The 23,119-nt window shown below is 37.4% G+C and overlaps 1 protein-coding gene across 1 annotated transcript in view; it reads right to left on the bottom strand.

Moving 5' to 3' along the window:
• KHDRBS3 (KH RNA binding domain containing, signal transduction associated 3) overlaps positions 1 to 23,119 on the bottom strand; it is a 154,464-nt gene that overhangs the window by 113,432 nt on the left and 17,913 nt on the right. The window contains exon 2 of the mRNA XM_053713211.1: positions 9,476 to 9,597. Within this exon, the coding sequence (XP_053569186.1) occupies positions 9,476 to 9,597 (122 nt within the window). The remainder of the gene's footprint in view (positions 1 to 9,475; positions 9,598 to 23,119) is intronic.

Genomic DNA, 23,119 nt, shown 5'->3' with positions numbered 1-23,119 from the left:
TAAAAACAGACACAACAAAACTGCCACAGCAGAGCTGTGGATTACCTTCCCTATAAACGATTTTGGAAGTCTTTTTAGCCCTTTAGAAATGTCCTGTAGTATTCATGGGACTGCTGAGGGAATCTGGATGATTCATTTTGTAATTTTAACTGCACAAAAAAGCGCTAAATTAGGCCCCTCCCACTCATATTACAACAGTGGGAAGCTTCAGTTAACTGTTTCTATGCAAAATTTAAGCCAGCCATGTGGAAAAAAACTTAGGCCCCAATAAGTTTTATCACCAAACATATGTTAAAAAACGATTAAACATGCCAGCAAACGTTTTAAAACACACTTTTACAAGAGTATGTATCTCTATTAATAAGCCTGATACCAGTCGCTTGTACTGCATTTAAGGCTATACCAACATTACAGTGTTATCACCAATGTACGTTAAAAAACGATTAAACATGCCAGCAAACGTTTTAAAACACATTTTTATAAGAGTATGTATCTCTATTAATAAGCCTGATACCAGTCGCTATCGCTGCATTTAAGGCTTTACTTACATTACTTCGGTATCAGCAGTATTTTCTTAGTCAATTCCATTCCTAGAAAAATATTTTACTGCACATACCTTATTTGCAGGAAAACCTGCACGCCATTCCCCCTCTGAAGTACCTCACTCCTCAGAATGTGTGAGAACAGCAAATGGATCTTAGTTACGTCTGCTAAGATCATAGAAAAACGCAGGCAGATTCTTCTTCCAAATACTGCCTGAGATAAACAGCACACTCCGGTGCCATTTAAAAATAACAAACTTTTGATTGAAGAATAAACTAAGTATAAAACACCACAGACTCTCACGACCTCCTATCTATGTTGAGGCTTGCAAGAGAATGACTGAATAACAGAATTTATGTTTACCTGATAAATTACTTTCTCCAACGGTGTGTCCGGTCCACGGCGTCATCCTTACTTGTGGGATATTCTCTTCCCCAACAGGAAATGGCAAAGAGCCCAGCAAAGCTGGTCACATGATCCCTCCTAGGCTCCGCCTTCCCCAGTCATTCGACCGACGTAAAGGAGGAATATTTGCATAGGAGAAATCATATGATACCGTGGTGACTGTAGTTAGAGAAAATAAATCATCAGACCTGATTAAAAAACCAGGGCGGGCCGTGGACCGGACACACCGTTGGAGAAAGTAATTTATCAGGTAAACATAAATTCTGTTTTCTCCAACATAGGTGTGTCCGGTCCACGGCGTCATCCTTACTTGTGGGAACCAATACCAAAGCTTTAGGACACGGATGATGGGAGGGAGCAAATCAGGTCACCTAGATGGAAGGCACCACGGCTTGCAAAACCTTTCTCCCAAAAATAGCCTCAGAAGAAGCAAAAGTATCAAATTTGTAAAATTTTGTAAAAGTGTGCAGTGAAGACCAAGTCGCTGCCTTACATATCTGATCAACAGAAGCCTCGTTCTTGAAGGCCCATGTGGAAGCCACGGCCCTAGTGGAATGAGCTGTGATTCTTTCAGGAGGCTGCCGTCCGGCAGTCTCATAAGCCAATCTGATGATGCTTTTAAGCCAAAAAGAGAGAGAGGTAGAAGTTGCTTTTTGACCTCTCCTTTTACCAGAATAAACAACAAACAAGGAAGATGTTTGTCTGAAATCCTTTGTAGCCTCTAAATAGAATTTTAGAGCACGAACTACATCCAAATTGTGCAACAAACGTTCCTTCTTTGAAACTGGATTCGGACACAAAGAAGGCACGACTATCTCCTGGTTAATATTTTTGTTAGAAACAACTTTCGGAAGAAAACCAGGTTTAGTACGCAAAACCACCTTATCTGCATGGAACACCAGATAAGGAGGAGAACACTGCAGAGCAGATAACTCTGAAACTCTTCTAGCAGAAGAAATTGCAACCAAAAACAAAACTTTCCAAGATAATAACTTGATATCAACGGAATGTAGGGGTTCAAACGGAACCCCCTGAAGAACTGAAAGAACTAAATTGAGACTCCAAGGAGGAGTCAAAGGTTTGTAAACAGGCTTGATTCTAACCAGAGCCTGAACAAAAGCTTGAACATCTGGCACAGCCGCCAGCTTTTTGTGAAGTAAAACAGATAAAGCAGAAATCTGTCCCTTCAAAGAACTTGCAGATAATCCTTTCTCCAAACCTTCTTGAAGAAAGGATAGAATCTTAGGAATTTTTACCTTGTTCCATGGGAATCCTTTAGATTCACACAATATTTTATGGTAGATTTTTCTAGTTACAGGCTTTCTGGCCTGAACAAGAGTATCAATGACAGAATCTGAGAACCCTCGCTTTGATAAAATCAAGCGTTCAATCTCCAAGCAGTCAGTTGGAGTGAGGCCAGATTCGGATGTTCGAACGGACCTTGAACAAGAAGGTCCTGTCTCAAAGGTAGCTTCCATGGTGGAGCCGATGACATATTCACCAGATCTGCATACCAAGTCCTGCGTGGCCACGCAGGAGCTATCAAGATCACCGATACCCTCTCCTGTTTGATCCTGGCTACCAGCCTGGGAATGAGAGGAAACGGTGGGAACACATAAGCTAGGTTGAAGCTCCAAGGTGCTACTAGTGCATCCACTAGAGTCGCCTTGGGATCCCTGGATCTGGACCCGTAGCAAGGAACCTTGAAGTTCTGACGAGACGCCATCAGATCCATGTCTGGAATGCCCCACAATTGAATTATTTGGGCAAAGATTTCCGGATGGAGTTCCCACTCCCCCGGATGAAATGTCTGACGACTCAGAAAATCCGCTTCCCAATTTTCCACTCCTGGGATGTGGATTGCAGACAAGTGGAAGGAGTGAGTCTCCGCCCATTGAATTATTTTGGTCACTTCTTCCATTGCCAGGGAACTCCTTGTTCCCCCCTGATGGTTGATATACGCAACAGTCGTCATGTTGTCTGATTGAAACCGTATGAATTTGGCCTTTGCTAGCTGAGGCCAAGCCTTGAGAGCATTGAATATCGCTCTCAGTTCCAGAATATTTATCGGGAGAAGAGATTCTTCCCGAGACCAAAGACCCTGAGCTTTCAGGGGTTCCCAGACCGCGCCCCAGCCCACCAGACTGGCGTCGGTCGTGACAATGACCCACTCTGGTCTGCGGAAGCTCATCCCTTGTGACAGGTTGTCCAGGGTCAGCCACCAACGGAGTGAATCTCTGGTCCTCTGATTTACTTGTATCGTCGGAGACAAGTCTGTATAATCCCCATTCCACTGACTGAGCATGCACAGTTGTAATGGTCTTAGATGAATTCGCGCAAAAGGAACTATGTCCATTGCCGCGACCATCAAACCTATTACTTCCATGCACTGCGCTATGGAAGGAAGAAGAACACAATGAAGTACTTGACAAGAGCTTAGAAGTTTTGATTTTCTGGCCTCTGTCAGAAAAATCCTCATTTCTAAGGAGTCTATTATTGTTCCCATGAAGGGAACTCTTGTTGACGGAGATAGAGAACTTTTTTCTACGTTCACTTTCCACCCGTGAGATCTGAGAAAGGCCAGGACAATGTCCGTATGAGCCTTTGCTTGTGGTAGAGACGACGCTTGAATCAGTATGTCGTCCAAGTAAGGTACTACTGCAATGCCCCTTGGTCTTAGCACCGCTAGAAGGGACCCTAGTACCTTTGTGAAAATTCTTGGAGCAGTGGCTAATCCGAATGGAAGTGCCACAAACTGGTAATGCTTGTCCAGAAAGGCGAACCTTAGGAACCGATGATGTTCCTTGTGGATAGGAATATGTAGATACGCATCCTTTAAATCCACCGTGGTCATGAATTGACCTTCCTGGATGGTAGGAAGAATTGTCCGAATGGTTTCCATTTTGAACGATGGAACCTTGAGAAATTTGTTTAGGATCTTGAGATCTAAGATTGGTCTGAATGTTCCCTCTTTTTTGGGAACTATGAACAGATTGGAGTAGAATCCCATCCCTTGTTCTCCTAATGGAACCGGATGAATCACTCCCATTTTTAACAGGTCTTCTACATAATGTAAGAATGCCTGTCTTTTTATGTGGTCTGAAGACAATTGAGACCTGTGGAACCTCCCCCTTGGGGGTAGCTCCTTGAATTCCAGAAGATAACCTTGGGAGACTATTTCTAGCGCCCAAGGATCCAGAACATCTCTTGCCCAAGCCTGAGCGAAGAGAGAAAGTCTGCCCCCCACCAGATCCGGTCCCGGATCGGGGGCCAACATCTCATGCTGTCTTGGTAGCAGTGGCAGGTTTCTTGGCCTGCTTACCTTTGTTCCAGCCTTGCATTGGCCTCCAGGCTGGCTTGGTTTGAGAAGTATTACCCTCTTGCTTAGAGGATGTAGAACTTGAGGCTGGTCCATTTCTGCGAAAGGGACGAAAATTTGGTTTATTTTTAGCCTTAAAAGACCTATCCTGAGGAAGGGCGTGGCCCTTACCCCCAGTGATATCTGAAATAATCTCTTTCAAGTCAGGGCCAAACAGCGTTTTCCCCTTGAAATGTATGTTAAGCAATTTGTTCTTGGAAGACGCATCCGCTGACCAAGATTTTAGCCAAAGCGCTCTGCGCGCCACAATAGCAAACCCTGAATTTTTCACCGCTAATCTAGCTAATTGCAAAGTGGCGTCTAAAGTAAAAGAGTTAGCCAATTTAAGAGTGTGAACTCTGTCCATAATCTCCTCATAAGAAGAATCTTTATCGAGCGACTTTTCTAGTTCATCGAACCAGAAACACGCTGCTGTAGTGACAGGAACAATGCATGAAATTGGTTGTAGAAGGTAACCTTGCTGAACAAACATCTTTTTAAGCAAACCCTCTAATTTTTTATCCATAGGATCTTTGAAAGCACAACTATCTTCTATAGGGATAGTAGTGCGTTTGTTTAGAGTAGAAACCGCCCCCTCGACCTTGGGGACTGTCTGCCATAAGTCCTTTCTGGGGTCGACCATAGGAAACAATTTCTTAAATATAGGGGGAGGGACAAAAGGTATGCCGGGCCTTTCCCATTCTTTGTTTACAATGTCCGCCACCCGCTTGGGTATAGGAAAAGCTTCGGGGGGCCCCGGGACCTCTAGGAACTTGTCCATCTTACATAATTTCTCTGGAATGACCAAATTGTCACAATCATCCAGAGTAGACAACACCTCCTTAAGCAGAGCGCGGAGATGTTCCAATTTAAATTTGAATGTAATCACATCAGGTTCAGCTTGTTGAGAAATTTTCCCTGAATCTGAAATTTCTCCCTCAGACAAAACCTCCCTGGCCCCCTCAGACTGGTGTAGGGGCATGTCAGAACCATTATCATCAGCGTCCTCATGCTCTTCAGTATTTTCTAAAACAGAGCAGTCGCGCTTTCGCTGATAAGTGGGCATTTTGGCTAAAATGTTTTTGATAGAATTATCCATTACAGCCGTTAATTGTTGCATAGTAAGGAGTATTGGCGCACTAGATGTACTAGGGGCCTCCTGTGTGGGCAAGACTGGCGTAGACGAAGGAGGGGATGATGCAGTACCATGCTTACTCCCCTCACTTGAGGAATCATCTTGGGCATCATTTTCTCTAAATTGTTCCCAAGAATAAAATAACTCCTCAAAGCTATAAACTATTAAAAATGCTTATAAATCAATCGTTTTAGCCCAGAAAAATGTCTACCAGTCTTTAAAGCCCTTGTGAAGCCCTTTATTCTTATTTAATAAAAATGGCTTACCGGATCCCATAGGGAAAATGACAGCTTCCAGCATTACCAAGTCTTGTTAGAAATGTGTCATACCTCAAGCAGCAAAAGTCTGCTCACTGTTTCCCCCAACTGAAGTTAATTCCTCTCAACAGTCCTGTGTGGAAACAGCCATCGATTTTAGTAACGGTTGCTAAAATCATTTTCCTCTTACAAACAGAAATCTTCATCTCTTTTCTGTTTCAGAGTAAATAGTACATACCAGCACTATTTTAAAATAACAAACTCTTGATTGAAGAATAAAAACTACATTTAAACACCAAAAAACTCTAAGCCATCTCCGTGGCAAAGAGAATGACTGGGGAAGGCGGAGCCTAGGAGGGATCATGTGACCAGCTTTGCTGGGCTCTTTGCCATTTCCTGTTGGGGAAGAGAATATCCCACAAGTAAGGATGACGCCGTGGACCGGACACACCTATGTTGGAGAAATGGCAGTTAGGGGAGGAGCTATATAGCAGCTTTGCTGTGGGTGGACTCTTGCAACTTCCTGTTGGGAAGGAGAATATATTCCATAAGTAATGGATGATCCGTGGACTGGATACACTTAACAAGAGAAAAGGTGTTTTCTGGATACCCCTTCAGACCACAGTTCCAACACATATTGAACTCTCTTCAAACAGTCTCTATAGGTTCAGAGAGTTAAACCTGCGTATATGAGAACATTCATAATGGTCTAAGCGGTGTTCAAATGTAGTTTTATTGTCACATTCACTCTTAAACGAAATGTAAAACCTTTGTGAAGAAATTTAAAATGTTTAATAAAAACTATTTCAACCTAAAGAGATAGGAAAGTCAAAATTAAACTTGCATGATTAAGATAGAGCATGCAATTTTTAAATTCACGTCTATTTTTAAATGTACTTTGTTCTCTTAGTATCTATCGCTAAAAAAGAATATGCATATATCCTACACTAGTGCCTATATAAGCTAGCTGCTGACTAGTGCCTGCATACATTTATCTCTTGTGATTGGCTAACTAGATGCACACGTGCAATGAGAGGGTAGCAAAATATGTCAGGTAGCAAAAAGCGACAGAACACCAGCCTATTTCTGGAGCACTATATGCCAGCAGTATTGCAAGAATGTTATCAATTTGCAAGAGCACTATTTACTGCCATGTAGTACTATAGATGACTACCTAGGTATCTCTTCAACACAGAATATCATGGGAACGAAGCAAATTTGATAATAGAAGTAACTTGGGCACTTTGTTTTAAATAGTATGATCGGTCTGAATCACAAAATAACATTTCTGTGTTTCATATCCCTTTAAGAATTTGCCCCATATACCTTGGCCTTGATATTTGTTCATATGCTTTACTAACAATATGTAACAGTCGTACACAATTACCTTCATTAGTCCTTCAGCATCTAATAACACTGTCAAGCAAAACTATGAAAATGACAATTATGTGAACTAGGCAACAAGTTGTTGACAACTGCAAAATCCTAATTGCCAAGAGACATACAGACTGGCAGGGAAGACTTCAGTTTCTGCAAAATCCATTCTAACAGAATGACTTATGACAACAGCTGAATTAATTGCGCTTTCAGGTATCGGCAGACACGAGTTTGTCTCTTTCCTTATTTCTCCCATTCGATTTACATTTTTTAAATAACTGAGCTTCCAGAATTCTTATGTGGTCTTGAGTCATAAATGTCTGTTATTTATGTATTAGGTATTGAGCTGAAGAAGCTGAGTATTTGCATCTAAATGTCTGCCTTATACGTGCAAGCAAAAACAAAGAGGTAGGCTGAAAGTGATGTGACGTTATGTAAGAATGTAGTCAAGGCTTACAAAATGCTACACATTGCTTAACCCCTTGGCTTAACACACCAAGATTACATACATATATATATATATATATATATATATATATACACACAGTATATATATATCACATCCCACAAAAGCATTTTGTATCACATCCCACAAAAAACTGTAGCTTTCCAACTGTATAAAAAAAAAATGTTTTCTTCATTATTTTTGCTCATTTCGAGGTCTTTTTCTGCAGCTATGTCCGAAATGATGCAATGAGCTAACTCATTTGGTATACGAAACCTGCCCGAATTCTCAAAAATAGCCACCAAAACTATATACATTTTAAATAAGACAACCCAATGTATTGATCTAGGTCTAGTTTGATATATTTGATACCACTAGTTGGCCTCCAGCTGCAATCATTAAAATAAATTAAAAAATGTTTTTTGCAACCTTTGAATTTGTCACTGAAATTATTTACACACACCTACTGCAGTCATATGAAAATTGGTTGTAAAAGCTTCTCTGGGATCCAGTTTGTTCAGAAATAGCAAATATGCATGGCTTTGCCCTTTGGTTTTTAGTAATTAATTGCAGCTATGCACAACACTAATATTCCTGGCAGTTATCGGGGTTAATCAGTTAGTTGTTAAGAGCAATATCTGTTGTAGTGTATGGATTTCCCTGCCACCCTATGATCTCTCCTAAACAGCTCTGCCCCCCCCCCCCCACACTCACTGGTTACCACCATCTTAGGTACTGGCAGACATTCTACCAGTATGCAGTTTAAGGCTTTTTTTTATTAATCAAGCAGTTTATTTTATGTAGTGTAGGATTCCTTCCTAACCACTGACATATTTAATCTCCTAACAGCTCTGATTGGTTGACGACTATCACATGATGCAGGGTGAAGGAAAATTGAACTACCTAAAATTTTGGAAAGAAATGTCTGTTTATTATACAATTATTCTGTATTTGATAGTCCTTTAAAGCAAAGCAATAGTGCCTGCTCTGTTTACTTTCTATAGGGCAGCCAGTAAAACACCTCATTGGTTGTATTACCTACTGAGGATCAAGTGAATGAAAAGAAAAATGGCTTCAAGCAAGGGGTGGCCATGGCAATGAATAAATATGCACCCAACTACCCACACTCTTTAGAAACATCACTGTTACTTGCGTCTGAAAAAAGTGAACGTTATTGCTCTCTTCAAAAGTGCATCTGTATTTCTGTGATTAAAAAAAACAAAACTACTTTGTATGTCCTGACATAAAGCAAGGCAATTATCTGCTCCGTTTAAAATGGACAATCACTGTTTTTAGTGAGTTTAAGCAGGAAAGAATAAAGCACAACTTGACCAACCCATGTGGCAGGGAGTGACTGGCATCTTAAAGTTAAGCTCTGGCACCCTGGTTTACAGTCGCTAGGGCACCCGTGGGTAGCTCCTGCCAGTTACCACACCTAAAATTTAGTCTAGTAAGGCTGGATCCTTTCTAAACCTTGCAGCTGTGAAATATAAAACCAATTTTGTCCAAGCCCTCCTCTAATTCCTCCTGTGAAGCCTCTTTATCAATAACACGGCATGAGAGGGAGCAAGTTAATGTCACATGATTTCACGTCCTGTGCTGGCAAGGGGTGTCAGAAACATGGCGGACAGATTGGGTCGCAAGCAGATGTGCAATGCAGCAGGTCTTCCCGCAAACACACACAAGCTGCTGGATCCTAGATTCGGAACACAATTGTTGAGCCCTGGGATAAAGAACTGCTCCAGGTTCATTGGTGGGCAGAATGGGGTTAATCACAGTCTAAATAAAAGAAATATAAGAGGCAAATATTGAGGGAAGATAAAAAACGCAATGAGGGGGCAGCGGAATATTCTGTGCTATACAAGCAGGAAACCTAGCTACATCACAATACTGACAGCTGTTCCTACGAGTGTTGTGCAGAATGTTAAATAGGTAAAATGATTAAATCAACTTACCTTAGGGAACTGTTTAATGGGGATTAGGACTTTTTGTGACAATTTCATATTTTTATTGATCACAACATCTATATATTGGTCTTCTGTGCTCTCTTCTTCGCCTTTCTGAATTTTTTCAATTTCTACAAAAGAATAAGGTAAAGACAGTTTAATATAAAAACAAAATGTTCAATAGTTAAGTAGATGGCAAATATAGACACTTGTGAGTGAGTGCTGTGATTGGCAGAATGTATTACATACACATATTGTAACTCATTGTAACTATTACATACACATATTGTAACTCATTGTAACTATTACATACACATATTGTAACTCATTGTAACTATTACATACACATATTGTAACTCATTGTAACTATTACATACACATATTGTAACTCATTGTAACTATTACATACACATATTGTAACTCATTGTAACTATTACATACACATATTGTAACTCATTGTAACTATTACATACACATATTGTAACTCATTGTAACTATTACATACACATATTGTAACGCATTGTAACTATTACATACACATATTGTAACTCATTGTAACTATTACATACACATATTGTAACTCATTGTAACTATTACATACACATATTGTAACTCATTGTAACTATTACATACACATATTGTAACGCATTGTAACTATTACATACACATATTGTAACTCATTGTAACTATTACATACACATATTGTAACTCATTGTAACTATTACATACACATATTGTAACTCATTGCAACTATTACATACACATATTGTAACTCATTGTAACTATTACATACACATATTGTAACTCAATCTATGCAATATTTAAAGGGACATGAAACCCTACATTTTTCTTTCATGATACAGATAGAGTATGCAATCTTTGTAATTTAATTCTATTTTTAAATTTACTTTGTTATCTTGGTATCTTTTGTTGAAAAATTCAGGAGCGTTCACCTCTCTGGAACACTATCTGGCAGCAGTTTTACAAGAATGTTATCAATTTGCAAGAGCACTAGATGGCAGCACTATTTCCTGCCATATAGTGCGCCAGATGCCTACCTAGGTATCTCTTCAGCACAGAATATCATTGGAACTAAGCAAATACGTCATTAGTCTCACACAAACTGTGACATTTCAAGATTCCAGTTAGTGGACACAATGATACAGGTAGAACTAAGTAGACAGTGAATTTAAATGTTTAAAGTAGTAGCGCTGCATGGCAGCATTGTTGGTAATAATGTATTACATTGCTACATTGTTGCAAAATACTGCTGCCATAAAAATGCTAAAGACTTGTCCACGCTTCTGAGTCTTAAAGGGATAGTAAACCCCCACATTTTCTTTGAAGATTCATATAGAACATACAATTTTAAACAACTTTCCAATTTAATTCTATTATTAAATTTTCTTCATTCTCTTGTTATCCATTGCTGAAGGGACAGCACTGCACTACTGACAGGAAGCTGAACACATCTAGTTAGCCAATCACAAGAGACAAATGTGTGCAGGCACCAATTAGCAGCAGCTCCCACTAGTGTATGATATGTGCATATTCCTTTTTTAACAAGGGATACTAAGAAAACAAAGCACATTTGAAAATAGAAGTGAATTTAAAAGTGTCTTAAAATGACCTGCTCTATCTGAATCATGCAAGTTTAATTTTGACTTTCCTATCCCTTTAAGTTAACTCTTCATAAAAGAATCCAAAAGAATGACGCAAGTTTGATAATACAAGTCCACTGGAAAGTTCTTTAAAACTGCATAATCTGTCTGAATCAAGAAATTTTATTTTATTTTTATTTTTATTGCTGGGCTTGACAAATCTAGGAAGCCACTGGCTCCTAGAATTTCACCTCTGGCTTATAAAAAAACATGTTGTGTTATTCTCATATCTACATACAAATACCACTGTCTGGCTCTTAAAAGTATGCCTGGGTCCTAAATATTCTTACTGACTTTAAACAGTTTTGTCAACCACTGCTTTACTGTACCTTTAACAGCAATGAATGAAGAGCATTTTAAGTGGAAAAGCTCAGAAATGTATCTGACAATGGTTTAGAAACCGATATAAACAGATAAAACACTTTATAGTAAGCCAATGGTAAATACTTCAGTTAAGACTCTAGGTTGCTAGGTTTGCTATACTACAAAGGGGCAAAACCCAAAGTTAGATTCAAGCTTTTAGATCAAATCTTCTGATAAGCACACAGACAGTGATCAGAGCATAAATATATATACCCGCTCCTGACTTATATTTTTTTATATTGTTATAAACACTACAGTATGTCATGTTAAAGTGCTTGCTTATTGGAAATGATAAACTTAAAAGGACATGAAACCCTCTTGTTGAAAAGCATTTCTAAATAGGCTCAGTAGCTGCTGATTGGTGGCTGCATATAGACATCTTGTGTAATTGGGTCACACATGTGCATTGCCATTTCTTTAACAAAGGATATCTAAAGAATGAAGCAAATAAGATAATAGAAGTAAATTGGAATGTGGTTTAGAATTATATTCTCTATCTGAATCATCAAAGAAACATTTTGGGTTTCATGTCCCTTTAACTCCTTAATGACAGAGGACGTACTAGGTACGTCCTGCAAAAATTGTCAGTTAATGACAATGGACGTACCTGGTACGTCCTCTGTGAAACTGAGCGCTGGAAGCGATTGCTATAGCTTTTAGCTACTCTCAGGGTATTGCAGTGATGCCTCGATATTGAGGCATCGTGCCATACCCTCCGGTCAGTTGCTGATGCAGAGAGAGCCATTCTGTGGCCCTCTCTACATCGGCCAGTGATAGTGCCGATCGTTGGTGGAGTGGGAGGGTTAGGAGGGAGGCGTGAGGGCGGCCCATCACTGGAGGGGGCGAGAGGAGGGCTGGGGCAGGTGGGACCGCTATGTCACCCTACAGGAAAAAATAATATTTAGCCGCAGCGGCAGTTAGGGGGAGGGGGGAGGTAGTGCAATGAGGGGGATCCTATGCAGGATCCATCTGATAAAGTAAAGATATCTGGGAGGGCGGTAGCTATTTTTTTTTTTTTTAAATGAGCCACATTTGCAGCAAACTGGGTACTGTCAGCTGCTAGTACCTAAGATGACGGGAAATAGGTAGAGGGGGAGGGTTAGAGAGCTTTTTTGGAGGTGTGGATCAGGGAGGTTAGGGGGAACCTAAACTGCAGCAAATATATTTTTAATAAAAATGTATATATAATTTTTTTTTTCTTTCATATTGTCAGACTTTCTGCCAGTACTTAAGATGGCGGTGACAATTGTTAGGTGGAGGAGGGAAGAGAGCTGTTTGAGAGGGATGTGTCAGGTGGGAGGCTGATCTCTACACTAAAGCTAAAATTAACCCTACAAGCTACCTAATTAACCACTTCACTTCTGGGCATAATACAAGTGTGGTGTCTAGCGGCATTTAGCAGCCTTCTAATTACCAAAAAGTAATGTCAAAGCCATAAATGTCTGCTTTGTTTTGAACAAAGGGGATCCCAGAGAAGCATTTCACAACTATTTGTGCCATAATTGCACAAGCTGTTTGTAAATAATTTCAGTGAGAAACCTAAAGTTTGTGAAAAAGTGAACAATTCTTTTTTTTATTTGATCGCAGTTGGCAGTGAAATGGTGGCATGAAATATACCAAAATAGGTCTAGGTCAATACTTTGGGTTGTGTACTAAAAATAATTTTATACATGTGAGGGGTTATTCAGGGATTCCTGACAGATATCAGTGTTCAAAAAACTATCGCTAATTTTGAAAGAAAATGGTTTGGAAATAGCAAAGTGCTACTTGTACTTATTACCCTATAACTTGCAAAAACAAACAAACAACATGTAAACATTGGGTATTTCCAAACTCAGGACACAATTTAGAAATTATTTAGCATTGGAGTTTTTTGGTGGTTGTAGATGCGTAAGAGATTTTGGGGGTCAAAGTTAGAAAAAGTGTGTTTAACAATTTAAACTGGCATTTAATGAAAAAGACAAAAAAGAAGTTTGTACAATCCAATATGGCTGCCACACCATGTGATCAGTCACTTTCTCTTTTACAGCCATGAATCTAGGTCAAAAGATAATAGTAATAATAAATAAAATTCTAAAAACAATCCTCACAATCTTCAACACCATATGTATAGGAGACAGAAGAAAATTGCACTATTCATGTGCATGCAAATCTCTACTGCAAAGAATTATATAGTGCTTTAAAAGACAAAATAATTCAGGCAATGTTTGCTTAATGCATTTCTACATTTTATAAATACCCTAAATGCATTCTAAGATCAAATAATTACCTTTGAACAAATGGCACTCTGATCTTTAATCAGATTTTCAAGGTTGAAAGGGTAGACAGATTTGCTTTAACTAATCCACAGATTACATTCAGTACCACTATTCTATATGAATGGCTGAAGTCTCAGATTCAGATTTGTGATAAAGCTAAGGATTAATACATCAAAATACAGATGTTGCATTAAAAAAAGAATACACATATCTGTTACAGTGTATCCCGATGCCTTCATGTTCCACAGCAGAAAGAAACAAAACAATTCCCAGGTACAAGGACACATTCAGCAAAAGATCAACTAAGATAATGAGAAAGAGCATTATTCATTTAGCAATAATAAATAATCTTTCAGTGAAAGGAGCATATTTATGAATGCATGGCGTTGCTTTTTTATGCCTGGTATCCATAGATGACATTCCCTTGTGGTACATGTTGTCCCCTTGCAGTTCAGCATAGTATAGCACAAGAAATTATTGCTGCTAGGGAAAATGCACACTGAAAGGGACATTTTATGTTAAAAATTAATTATTTGAAAATGTATTTTGTATTCTAATCCCACGTAAATAGTGTTTAAAGTGATGGTAAACTTTACATGTTTTAAAATCAGGTCCGGAATCTAAGCAATATTTTACAGAGACTTTAATTGATAATTTCTAATGAAGATGCACTGTAATTTACCTTCTAATCTAGCCGTGCTATTATAAAACTTCACACTCCAGTCGCCCACTTCAAAATTATTTTTCTTTTTTTAAGCTGACAGTTTGAACTGTTCTCCAATTGATTTGAAGTGGGCAACCAGAGTGCAGGGTATGAGAATTGAACAGCTAAATTAAAAAGTAAATTATAGCCAATCTTCATTAGAAGTGGTCGATTAAAGGGATAGTCTATTCAAAATTAAACTTTTCTTCTAATTTATGAAGCCACCAATCAGCAAGCACTACCCAGGTGCTGAACCAAAAATGGGCCGGCTTCTAAGCTTACATTCATGCTTTTTCAAATAAAGATACCAAGAGAATGAAGAAAAATTGATAATAGGAGTAAATTAGAAAGTTGCTTAAAATTGCTGCTGTATCTGAATTATGAAATTTTAATTTTGACTAGACTATTTCTTTAAAGTCCATCTAAAATATTACTTAGATTCCGGAACTGATTTTTAAACATGTAAAGTTTACCATCACTTTAACTGCTTCACGGTTTAGATAGAGATTACAATTTTAAACAAATTTCCAACTAAGTTCTATTATCAAATTTGCTTTATTTTGTTGGAGCGACAATACACTACTGGGAGATATCGGAACACATTAGGTAAGCCAATGAAAAGAGGCATATGTGCAGCACCCAATCAACAGCTCACAGTAGCGCATTGTGGCTCCTGAGCCTACCTAGGTATACTTTTCAATAAAGCATACCAAAAGACATTTGTTTATTAGATAATAGTGAAAGTAAACTGGAATGTTGTTTAAAATCGCATGTTCTATCTGAAACATAAAATATATTTTTTTTTATTTTACTATCCCTGCAATGTCTCTTTAATCCCAAGAGTTACAACTCCTTATGTGGCAGAATGACTAGACATATTAGAGGTCAGAGTTACCAGTCTTCCTGATTTCCCCTTTTATGTCCAAATATGCCTCAAAGAAACCTGTCACTGCCCAAACCACACAAATAAATATCCAAAACCAACCCTTGGATTGCTTAGCCCCACCCCCATACCGCTTAGCCTCATCCTTCCTATACGTTAAATTAATATATTTCAGGAAAGCTCTTCTCTTTGGAAAGCACAATTGAGCTAAGAAAGGCTTCACCCATGTGCTCACCTACAAGCTACTAAGATCGTTTATGGCTCCTGATTGAGCACTTCTCTTTTTTTTAATGTGTATTATGACCATATATGGACTCCCTGCCTAGAGGGATATGGCGGCACCTTTCTGACGAACCCCATAGAATACTGAAATAATCACCTTGGGTTTCCATAATGCTTGCTCAAAGGAGGATTAAAGGGTATTACAGGCTGGATCATCCTTCATAGGAAAAGAAAGTATGGTCTACAAATACATATATTTTGCTTTAAAATGTGGATAATTTAGAAAAAAAAAAACAGAAACAAGTGCAGAGATTTGAAACCAAAAAGCATAAACAAATACAAAAATAAATATCCATTATTTTGATTTTTAATAAATAGCTTTGATGTTTCCATATGATTGTTGAATACAAAACTAGTAATCTTAACTTATTTATTTCTATAGACTAGTACATTTTAGTCACTTAAAGCTTTTTTTTACACCGACAATCTAACTCATAAGCACAGAGACGGAGAGCAGAGTTCAAGATCAGCTAAAGGAACACCAAAATAAAACATTCATGATTCAAAGAGAGAATACAACTACCATATGGATTTCCATACTACCTCAATCCAGTAACACTTTTTGTTTATTATGTCTGTACACTAGAGATAAGAACAGGGGAGATAAATATCAATAATCCCAATATCAATCACTATGGGTAAGCTGTTGCTTATCTATTCACATTGCATTGTTTCAACCTGTAAAAGAAAATCATTTGAAACATGCCCTTCTTAAAGGACCAGTCAACACTGTAGATTTGCATAATCAACAAATGCATGATAAGAAGACAATGCAATAGCACTTAGTCTGAACTTCAAATGAGTAGTAGATTTTTTGTAAATAAATTGCAAAGTTATGTCTATTTCCACTCCCTCTGTATCATGTGACAGTCATCAGCCAATCACAAATGCATATACGTATATGCTGTGAATTCTTGCACATGCTCAGTAGGAGTTGGTGACTCAAAAAGTGTAAATATAAAAAGACTGTGCACATTTTGTTAATGGAAGTAAATTGGAAAGTTTTTTAAATTGCATGCTGTATCTGAATCATGAAGTTTAATTTTGACTTGAGTGTCCCTTTAATTACACTAATTAGAGATTCCCCCTCACAAAGTTCAACAACCTCTAACAGTCTCACCAGCGTTGGTGGATTTATGGGCCCTCACTGACATTTGCTCCCACTCTGATATACCTGTCTACCAGGGCAACAAGTTTCTCAGCACTAAGGAAAACTTTGACCGAGACAGATGCCAAGGGGTACAGGAGGGTTTCTCAGGAATCTTTCCACCACCAAAATTTTGACAATACAGCTGTGTGTGTTGCTTTCAATCTTATTAACCTGTCCATTTTTAATTAGGTTAATAAGATTGAACATTTGAGACTGAGTCATTTAGACAGAACATAAGTCCAAATATATCATCACTGGACATGTACTGCTGTGATCACTCCAGGTTGTGCTAGAATCCCAGCTATTCATAAAATCTTTAGCCTGGGCCCCGTGCTGGCTCCAAGTCATAATGTGAGGAATGGAGACAAGAGACTGGTCCATGTTGTATCTGACCATGCTTCTATATCTTCTGTGGGTGCCATCTCTCATTATAATGGCTGGCTCATAAGTTATATGTTTGCACACCGTTTAATTGCAGTCCCACAAAGTTTTTCAGATAAAGGTCAGAGGTCCTTTTGCATAATTAGAGTGGCCTTCCTTTGTACAGATCACGCTACCTGGTTTGCTTCTTTGCACTATTTTTCTCAGCTAGTACAGCAATCCCTTACAACTAGGAGAGCACTTACTACATGCCACAGCTGTTTAACAAGAGTATCCCTTTAAGAAAGGTCTTCATGTTATTAGAAGTACCAATACTTCTTCTAGGGAAGACTTTGATGAACTTTTTTCTGTTAAGGACTAGATAGTAAATATTTTAAGGCTCTGGAGGCAGAGAAACAAAATCAAGGGTATTGTGTTTGTAAATCTATAACAAGAGATCCAACATAATTCCACAAATTCCTATAAACAAAATATATATATATATATATATATAACAAATAAGCCACTAGGAAACTTACTTCGGTTGCAAAGTCAAATTTTTAATTGTATATAATTTTTCTGTGTCACAAATATTCTTTTGACTTTTTTCAAGTATTTAAAATGTAAAAAAAATATTTTTATATCACAGACCATACAAAAACAGACGCCAGGCTTGATGTGACCACAGTTTGCCTACCCCTGTTCTAGGGAGTTCTTGTGTTTGTTTTTTATAAATAGCTTGCAGGCAATGCAAAGCACAACAGCATTAACCATTTGATGACAGGGTTAAGTTGTCTACATCGGAACAACAAATTGAAATCCCACGATCGTCGTGCATGCGATCACGAGATTTCAATAATGGGATCGGGTCGGGGGGGCGTCCCTATGATGCTAGGAACGCCCTCCAGACCACAATCGCATTCTGAAAGTGCTGTTGGCTTCAGGACAGCCAAACGGTTAGGACATTCTAGTTTGTCCTAATGGAGCTAAAGCCCAGCGCGGTTAAGACAAAATAGAATGTCATAACGGCGCTAAAAGGTTAAACAGAATACACAAAATTACACAAAAAATGCAATCTTTAATCTCAGAAAGCTAGTCTGATACTAGCACAAAAATCCTATCAAGCAAATTGTCCTTGTTTTGTCTGCAAGGAGGTAGTGAAGGCTGTAGAGCTACAGTATTGCACATCTGTGCTGCTGTAGTGTTTGAAAACGGAGCAGCTTTTAAAGGGACATGACACCCACATTTTTTCTTTTATGATTTAGAAAGAGAATTCAATTTTAAACATCTTTCTAATTTACTTATATTATCTAATTTGTTTTATTCTCTTGATATTCTTTGCTGAAAACCATATCTAGATATGCTCAGTAGCTGCTGATTGGCTGCTGCACATAGAGGCCTTGTGTGATTGGCTCACCATGTGCATTGCTTTTTCGTCAACTAAGGATATCTAAAAAATGAAGCAAAATAGATAATGGAAGTAAATTGTAATGTTGTTTAAATTTCTATTCTCTATCTGAATCATGAAAGAAAGATTTTGGGTTTAGTGGCCCTTTAATTCTGGGCTGGAATCTAGAGAAGACTAACTAGGGTGACAGAGCCCCCTTTCTCACATATCTGTCAACTACTAAATAAAACATTGGTTTTGTCCAACTGTCACAATATTTATTTTTAAATGTAATCACAGAACACTACACATTACTACTGCATTTAAACCTACAAATGAACGTTATTTTATTCTAGAAAAAAAAGGGAAAATTTGTTTAATACGCAAGTTTAAAAAAAGCTTAAAAAAGGGTTATGAAACCAAAAAATGTTCTTTTGTGATCCAGACAGAGCATATCATTTAAAAAAAAGTTTCCAATTTACTTCTATTATCAAATTTGCTCAGTTCCCATGGAATTCTATGTTGAAGAGATACCTAGGTAGTCATGTAGAGTACTACATGGTAGGACATAGTGCTGCCCTCTAATGCTCTTGCAAATGGATAACATTGTTGCAAAACGGCTGCTATATAGTGCTCCAGAAATGGACGGCTCCTAAGCATATGTCCCTGCTTTTCAAGAAAATCTATCAAGAGAACAAAGAAAAATTGATAACAGAAGTAAATTAGAAAGTTATAAAATTGCATGCTCTATCTGAATCATGTGAGAAGAATGTAGGGTTTCATATCACTTTAATGACTCTTCAGCTGGGACACAAATAAAAATAACTCATTAAAGGGACATGAAAGTCAGAAATTAAGGAGGCTTTTCAATTTCCTATGTCCTTTTAAACAGAGGGATATATTTTTCTAAAAATAATTAAAAAAATGAATGTGTAAAAACAATAAGTTTTAAATGCAAAAGAACAAAACCCCTTCTTGTTCCATTACTTTCTATATCAATAAATAAAGTCATGTGTTTTGGGTATTTTTTATTGGAGCCCATGTTTCCGATAAAGCTAACTGCTCGTTTATCCCTGTGCAAGGAGATTCATATTTCATTTAGAATCACTGAGTAAGGAATACAAACATTTCAGACCTCAAAAATCATTTAATCTTGCATTTTTTCAAAAAAATAAGCTTGAGTGTGTATGGTAAACTAGTGCCCATATGTTTCAATGGAAAAAAAAAAACTAAGAAAGCTTATGGTATGTTTTTGAGAAACCAAGGTTATATAAATGATTGGATAATGAGAAGACAGATTAATTCTTCAATCGGATCAGCCCTAAGGGTTAAACTACATTTCTTCCTTAATTGCAGTGGCCATTAGGTACCCAGCAAAAGACCGGATATTTCTACAATTACCAGGCTTCAACAGGGTCACCAATTAGAACTCTGCCAGGATTTTAATTTATATATTTAAGAAAAAGAAATGATTAGGTGAACTAATGATCCAAAGGAGATTAGTTCAGCTCAGGCAATGTACTCATTAAAAAAATCCAGTTGTAAATTGGCAATATCTTTATTAGTTCTTTAAGAGGTATCAGACTAATAAAGGCAAGAGAACATCTGTATTTAGAAAAATAATTAAATCATTTTGACACCTTTTTGCCTCATAATTTGGTTTAAAACATTAAACCAACAAATAGTTTTTCATTGGGTAGCCTTTCCTATCAACTATCTTGTGATGTTACCCTTTTATATTTCTATTTCTATATTTTTTTTAAATTTAATGTATTCAATACAGTGTTCTCCACAGAAAAATTGACTAGCCAGGTAACATTATGAAGCTGGGTGGGGGCTGTGTAATACTTAGCAATATTGTCTGTTATTTATAAATGTTACTTACGCTATCCAAAGCACAAAATTAATTGCATAATTTAACATAATTTGATTTAATGATAATGCGTGCAAGAAACATTGATAAAAAAGTAACATTAGTTTAAATTTTAGCCAGGTGGTCAGTAAAATCAGCCAGGTGGTGTGCTCATTAAGGAATTACGAGTGGAGCGCTATTTTTTTGCTCACGTGCTAACTCTGATAGAAGTAAGCTTTTTGCGCGCATCAGGTAGTGCTCGTATTACAAGTTGAAAGTAAAAAAAAAAAAAAATTGCTTGTGCTCTAACCAGATGCTCACAAAAAGTTGAACTTAGAATATTGCGTGCGTTAACGTATTTCCTCATAGAAGTCAATGGAGCACAAAAAAGTGGAAAAAACACTCTACTCACATATTCCCAAGTGCGCTAACCCAACATGAAAATATTAACATTTCACGTTGCAATGTTCTTCACATAGAATATGTTCTATTTATTCATAAACATATTTCTACATATATGTGATGGTATTTTGGTACAATATATATATATGCCTTTTTGTTTCTAACACCTGAGACCTCTTTGAGCCCTTATAACTGTTTTTGTGAAATCATTTTTTGTCTTGCAAAACAGTTAACCAGAGCTCTGAGGTCGCAATATCCAGGCGCCCATGATCCAAATAAGATCCCCCTGCATTCTTTGATATAGGAAGAGGTAATTTGCCTCTAAGGATTCTCCGATAGGGTGACATATGTGACCAAAATGTAAACTATGATTAACCAATTTACAATAGATTGTGATCTAACAGTAGTAAACTATGATTAACAAATCTAAACAATATATTGTGATCTTTTAGTAGATATCTACAATAAATTCTAGTAGTTTAGTACTTAAGAATATTTTTACTTTTTTCTTTGTTTTGCCCTTTCCTTATTTAAATGACTTCAGTTTAACTTATTTTTATTTTAGATTAAACTATGTTAATGTAAACTCAAAGCTGATCCTAAACCCATGAGAAACAACTGAAATATGTTTTAAGCAGAAACCATATTTTAAGCTAACACTTATCTGTAAATAATGTTTTTGTTTTCAAAACAAATCCAGCTGGTTTAATGCATTTTTTGTACATTTAAAAGACATTTGCCCTGTTTACCACCACACAATTATAATTTTACAGTAAGGTCACCCAGCTGCAGCAATGAATAGCACTCAAAAGTCTCAATAAAGCAATGTAATATTTTCTTGAACACATCTTAATTCTCTTGCTGGACTAGACCAAGCTTATCCAAACTACATATTTTATGACATAGTAAATAAGGTTGTAAGAAGACAGAAGTCCATTAAATTCAACATATACAGATCTACAATAAAAGTTCCATTCAAGCTTAATCCTATTAAAAATGTGACCCATTTAACACAAGCAATCATATCCCTGAATTATGTTTCGAGCCATAAATGTATCTATATTATTTTAAATGTAAGCTATTGGCATTCATCACCTCCTTAGGCAATTAGTTCCACAATGTTATTGTTTTAACAGTGAAAACAATTTACGTTGCTGGAGATAAAATATCCTTTCCTCCAGCCTTAAATTGTGACCTCTTGTCACAAACAATTTCCTTTTAATAAACAGAACTTCCACCATCTCTTTATATGGGCCCTGAATATATTTATATACAGTAATCATCACTTCTCAAGAAGTTTGGCTAACCTGTCTTCATAGCTTAAATGATCTATTCCCCTTATTAGCTTTGTGGCCCTTCTCTGAACTTTTTCTAAGTCTGTAATGTCTTTTTTTTAGATTGGTCCCCAGAACTGCACTCTATACTCAAGGTGTCACCAGGGATTTATATAGTGACATAATGATTCCTTCCTCCCTTGCATCAATGCCTCTTTTAATACACGCCAGTATCTCATTAGCCTTAGAAGCCACTGTCCTGCAATGTGCACCCATTTTCAGCTTATCTATAAGTACTCCCAAATCGCTTTCCTCAACTGTTTTGTCTAGTCCCATTTAAATAACAGATTGCCTGCTGATTTTTACTTCCAAAATGTAGAACCTTAAATTTCCCAATATTAAATCTCATTTTCCATTTATCAGACCATTCTTCCAATTTTTGTAAATGTCCTTGCAAAGCAATATCCTCATGCACTGACCTAATGATCTTACACAACTTTGTCTCATCTGCAAAAAATAGAGATATTGATTTTTATTTCTTACTGCAAGTGATTAATAAAATATTAAAAAGAACAGGGCCCAGTACTGATCCCTGGGGGACTCCACTGATTACCTTAGTCCAATATGAGTATAATCCATGTACTACTACTTGCTGTTCCCTGTCTTTTATCCAGTTATTTATCCATTAGCTAACATTTTAAGATATTCCCAGTCCCTTATTTTTATACAATAATCTCTTATGTGGCCCTGTATCAAAGACCTTTGATAAATTCACATACAACTATTGTATTTACTATGCAAATGTAAAAGTAGGTACTTTCATTCTGTATGTGCGTGAATGACTAGAGTCAGTTGTGTGCACAGGTTGTTTTGGGTGTGCCCAGGCACAAACTAATGCAGCTGAAACTAGCAAGTCACTAGACTAAGCTGAATGACAAAAATATATCTCAAAAGCAAGGGGGAGAGTGTAGACAGGGTTCACTGGCAATAGGAGCAAGGGGCTGGTCCAGCCCACCTGCAAGACTAGGGGGCTGATTTATCAATGTCTAGCGGACATGATACGCTGTAGTGTGTCTGC

This window comes from Bombina bombina, chromosome 5 (genome assembly GCF_027579735.1).
Source record: "Bombina bombina isolate aBomBom1 chromosome 5, aBomBom1.pri, whole genome shotgun sequence".
In the NCBI taxonomy this organism is placed as follows: domain Eukaryota; kingdom Metazoa; phylum Chordata; class Amphibia; order Anura; family Bombinatoridae; genus Bombina; species Bombina bombina.
Note: the sequence above shows the minus strand (reverse complement) of the source record. Positions and strands in the feature narration are given on the sequence as shown.